This window comes from Diaphorina citri, unplaced genomic scaffold (genome assembly GCF_000475195.1).
Source record: "Diaphorina citri unplaced genomic scaffold, Diaci psyllid genome assembly version 1.1 scaffold4495, whole genome shotgun sequence".
Taxonomy (NCBI): Eukaryota; Metazoa; Arthropoda; class Insecta; order Hemiptera; family Psyllidae; genus Diaphorina; species Diaphorina citri.
The window spans coordinates 5,146-10,461 of record NW_007381893.1 but is presented as its reverse complement, the minus strand read 5'-3'; the positions used below and the strand labels follow the sequence as shown (position 1 = coordinate 10,461).

Here is a 5,316-nt window from a genome sequence, read left to right as displayed (position 1 = left end):
GAGGAGAAGAAGAAGAAGAAGAAGAAGAAGAAGAAGAAGAAGAAGAAGAAGAAGAAGAAGAAGAAGAAGAAGAAAAAGTCGTAAAAAAACTCCTTAGCTATAGGTATATTATGTTATTTCGTCTGGTCGCTACTCTTCGTGTGCTTTTGGATAAAGCTTACGTGGGACTGGTCCCGGATGCTGTTCCGAAGTAAGTTGAGAGATTAATTTCCGTGTCCACTTCTCAAATAAGTCGCATACCTACATAAAAGAAGACGAAGAAGAAGAAGAAGAAGAAGAAGAAAAAGTCGTAAAAAAACTCCTTAGCTATAGGTTTAATGTATATTATGTTATTTCGTCTGGTCGCTGCTCTTCGTGTGCTTTCATGATTTGCTGATAGTCTAAAAATAAATTTTCATTTTGCTTATTTTTGATTGCTTTTTCTTCCAGGGTGTACGAAAACATTGGAACCTCAGCTGGCTTCAGTGGATGCATCAGGAAATTCAAAATCGGAAGACACATCGTAAAGCTCCACATAGGATTGGATAATCTGGTGGAAAGTGCTCAAAATATCGAAGAATGTGAGCTCTTTTTCTTCCAGGGTGTACGAAAACATTGGAACCTCAGCTGGCTTCAGTGGATGCATCAGGAAATTCAAAATCGGAAGACACATCGTGAAGCTCCACATAGGATTGGATAATCTGGTGGAAAGTGCTCAAAATATCGAAGAATGTGAGCCCTCAATTCAGTAACGCCTTGTAACCGTGTGGTTAAAAACATTGACTTGACCTAGAAGTCTCCGGTTCGAACTCCGAATGGACCAGACTTTTCTGGAGAATTTTTTCTGTGGTGTGCACAGTCAGTCTTATTCCATAAGTCTACCTATTCATAAAAATATGTGTTGTATTACCTACCTATTCTTATTTGTAACTGAGAATAAAATTCTTATCGCATTTTCAACAAGCCCACCTACCGATTTCTATTTTTTTTTTTTAAACTTATCGATAATAGGTTTGTAAATTTGATACCTTCTGGTGAGTTCCAGTAGTGGTGCAGTTAGCACACACCTACCAATGTACTAAATCGGAGAACTTTCAAATCTTTCCTTGTATGAAAAAGAATGTCCAACATGCATACCTGTCCATGAGCCATGGAGTTTGGTTAGCGCTAATACGCATACCTGCCGAATACAAAAAGATTCGTTCACACTACCTCTGTGCGTGCGAGCAATAGTTCTCTGTGGTGTTGGTGTTTATAAAACGCGAATTTCTAAAAAGTAAAAAGTGGTGAAGAAATGACCCTGTTACTGCAAAGTTTTAACGAGAAAATTAATTATTTAATAAATATACTGTAACCTTTTAATTTTAATTCCTTTTTAAATCAAATTTCAAGTCTGTACAAACCCTTAGATGTTAACTTTTCAAGGAAAATGCCGTTTGTTGAAATGACAACAAATGGGAAAGCTGATGATAGTGATTTCTTCTCTCTTGTTGATAAGAAGCCCATCGTCACTTGTAAGTTTCTAATCTATTAATTTAATTGACTCAAAGCTAAAAGCTAGTAATGTTGTCTAGGGGCTACGTTTCTCTTCTTTGACAGATTCCATCCTTTGATGTTATTCAGCAGTTCAGTAGAACATGTTTATCAAATGTTCCATAGATCTTACGATGATATCAAAGAGCTGTCAAAGCCCATCGTCACTTGTAAGTTTCTAATCTATTAATTTAATTGACTCAAAGCTAAAAGCTAGTAATGTTGTCTAGGGGCTACGTTTCTCTCCTTTGACAGATTCCATCCTTTGATGTTATTCAGCAGTTCAGTAGAACATGTTTATCAAATGTTTCATAGATCTTACGATGATATCAAAGAGCTGTCAAAGTACCTACCTATTGAATATTATCAAATGTCAAGCTATTGAAGCTGAGTGTGCCTGTATTACAAGTCCTGAACTAATGACCTTAACAATAATTTAATCAGAATATCATTTGAATACAATAGAGGTACTGGGGGGAGGATTGAGGTTCTGCTATAGATTCAAGGCAAATAGAATGAGGTTTTATCAAACACTAGGATAATAATATGTATGAACATGGTTTACTGGGACTTGGGCAAAAGTATTTTATAATTCTGAAATAAAATGGCAATAGACAAAATTTCTTTATTAATTAAGTAGATGCTGGAGTCTAAGATCTATTTCTCAGTCTAGAGTCCATTGTGATAAATCTGTTGAGAACTAATGACCTTAACAATAATTTAATCAGAATATCATTTGAATACAATAGAGGTACTGGGGGGAGGATTGAGGTTCTGCTATAGATTGAAGGCAAATAGAATGAGGTTTTATCAAACACTAGGATAATAATATGTATGAAAATGATTTACTGGGACTTGGGCAAAAGTATTTTATAATTCTGAAATAAAATGGCAATAGACAAAATTTCTTTATTATTTAAGTAGATGCTGGAGTCAAAGATCTATTTCTCAGTCTAGAGTCCATTGTGATAAATCTGTTGACTAATGTATTGAGAATTTTTTGAACAAAGCAATTAGCACAATTAAAATTTTAGGTACGCTAATCTTCAATATTGATTCCATTTTTGTTTTATTTTCTTAGATGCTGGAGACAAAGATCTGTTTCTCAGTTTAGAGGCTACTGTGATTCAAAGTCTTCCTCAAGAAGCCACAGAATGGAGGAGATCGTATGGGCGAGCAATCAAATCAATTCAAATATCGGGCAAATTCATTCCGTTCTCAGAAGACAAATTGCCTGTGGATGGAGATTGGAATATTATTGATCAGCCTGTATTCCATACTTACTGGACTCAATGTACAGTAAGTACCTATGCATTTGATAAATGTTGAATTTCAATCATCTGATAATGATTAATTTCAACCATTTGACAATATACGTAAGTTATGTTTAGATGATTTTTATAAGAATACATAACCATTACAATGGTTTTTAAGCCTACAGTCAAATATGTTAGGTGTGATAGGTACAGTCTGTACCTACACAGGCCTACACTTTGCTAACTCAATGCAGGTTTCCCTATTTGACTAGACAAATTGCCTGTGGATGGAGATTGGAATATTATTGATCAGCCTGTATTCCATACTTACTGGACTCAATGTACAGTAAGTACCTATTCATTTGATAAATGTTGAATTTTAATCATCTGATAATGATTAATTTCAACCATTTGACAATATACGTAAGTTATGTTTAGATGATTTTTATAAGAATACATAACCATTACAAAGGTTTTTAAGCCTACAGTCAAATACGTTAGGTGTGATAGGTACAGTCTGTACCTACACAGGCCTACACTTTGCTAACTCAATGCAGGTTTCCCTATTTGACTTAAGTAAATGCATAGTTGTTTCTCTACTTGACTAGGTACTTAAGTACAGTGTTACTAAAACTTTCTCAATCCAAGATGGGTGTGTCATATTTAGAAATCAACCTGCTCATAGCTTGTGCAACAGTGAATAAACAAGAACTGATTTCAATTCAATTTTACTTGTTCCCAGGAGTTGGAGTACAAACAAAAGTTCAGATATGACATTGAGAAATGGATGAAAAAACTGACCGAGAGAAATATTTCAGACTGGCTTATCATTCTGGTGGAGACATATGACTTCAGAAAACACAATAAGCTGTTACCCAGGACAACAGTGTTGGATAAAATTAGAAATGATCTAGGATCAAAAAATGCTGATCGGTATGAAAATTTACTCTTGATAAGAATTTATTATTTTGTATCCTTCTCTAGATTACAAATTCAAGTAGGCAGGTACTTGCCATAGGTAGGTGGATCATTTGCCATAAAAAAACTGGTAGTTTTTCAAGTATTTCGAAATATTTTCCTGTTTTGTTTATAGAGGCAAAAAAAAAAAAAAAAAAAAAAAAAAAAAAAAAAAAAAAAAAAAAAAAAAAAAACTAGTAGTTTTTCAAGTATTTCGAAATATTTTCCTGTTTTGTTTATAGAGGCAAAAGCTCTTAATATTAATAATTAGATAAGGTTGATGCTTAAAGAATTGGTATTTTTTAATAATCAGGGCTCGAATATTTTCAAACGAATTACAACCTAAATTTCCTTGGCTTAGCTAAAATTGACCACTTTGATATTATTGTTTCAGGTGTTTGTCTGTGATAAATCCTCTCCGGTCAGAGCTCAGATCTGGGGGTTCATGGCGAGGTCTCATGATCAACTTTAGACTTCTATTGCTTGCCACCTATGATAAAATTTTGCTTCGGCTCGAAGACTTCATCCGGTTTCAGAGAGAAAGGCGGAGTGAGGCGGGATGGAACTTTTGTAAATATTTTCTTCTGCAGGTAAGAAAAACATTTGGCAAAGAAAAATGTCTAGAAGTGAAGAAAAATAGAAGCTCATTTAATGAGAGACAATACGTGATTGACATGGTATGTAGAACTTAAAAAAAGTATAAAATGAAATAAAATAATACTGATGTACGAGTAGAAAAGGTACCTAGTTTAAACTAACTGGATGGATACTATGCGGTATGTTCTCTTTAATTCATATAACAATGAAATTTCAGGTGAAAAATTATTATGTACTCTGGAAAGAAATATCACACCGTATATTTCTTTGTTATTTCTTCACCGATTCACTTTTTTTCGGTGCGGTCTTCCACATAGAAAAATAATTGGTTCCCATTTTTACTATAAATTTCATCAGTAAAATAATGTCTTCAAATTTAATTGATCCCACGGGCAAGTCCTAACCTATGCCCTTGAAATGTAGTATGCCTGAAGAGAATATGTAGTCAAATAACCCGACATTTTCAAACAACAATAATCAACATATTGATTTTTGTGTTTTTATTTTGTGGGAGAATGACCTAATGGTCAAGTTCCCGACATTTGAACACAACAACATATGTTGATTTTTCCCCCAAGAATTTTAATGTAGGGAACTGTAACCACAGAGGTCTTAGTCTTATTGTCCCGAAATGGAAGTGAGCAGGACAGGCTAGGAGAAAGTTGGCCTTCCGAGAACAAACCTTGTCTGTTTAGGATAAAGTTCGACTCAGGCGAGAATTGAACCCTCGACCTAGGGCTTACAGGGCAGGCACGTTACCCTCAAAGCTAACCACTCTAACCAGGCTGGCCAAATGAGGGTAATTCTCATTATAAGCTAATTATACTGTTTTCTTTCAGAATTGTAAAACTATGCTCAATCATTTCAAGTAGTAGAAACGAGTTGGAGGATGAACAATCTAGGATCAAAGTGTTTCAAGACATGATTTCAGTGTTAGAGGCCCAAAGTTCTAGTAAGTTTAATTTGTAATTTATTTACTTAGATCCAGTTTTAG

General features: G+C 34.4%; 1 protein-coding gene and 1 long non-coding RNA gene across 2 annotated transcripts in view; both read left to right on the top strand.

The window, feature by feature from the left end:
* Positions 1–143: 143 nt before the first annotated feature.
* On the top strand, positions 144–535 carry LOC113472249. The gene is made up of 2 exons (XR_003394650.1): positions 144–190; positions 430–535. It is a non-coding gene; the product is annotated as an uncharacterized LOC113472249 (long non-coding RNA).
* A 723-nt stretch (positions 536–1,258) lies between these two features.
* LOC103521082 (trafficking protein particle complex subunit 10-like) overlaps positions 1,259–5,316 on the top strand; it is an 8,906-nt gene continuing 4,848 nt past the window's right edge. The window contains exons 1-5 of the mRNA XM_026831917.1: positions 1,259–1,493; positions 2,594–2,811; positions 3,511–3,701; positions 4,120–4,315; positions 5,162–5,190. Coding sequence (XP_026687718.1) covers positions 1,409–1,493; positions 2,594–2,811; positions 3,511–3,701; positions 4,120–4,315; positions 5,162–5,190 — 719 coding nt within the window. The 5' untranslated portion in view covers positions 1,259–1,408. The remainder of the gene's footprint in view (positions 1,494–2,593; positions 2,812–3,510; positions 3,702–4,119; positions 4,316–5,161; positions 5,191–5,316) is intronic.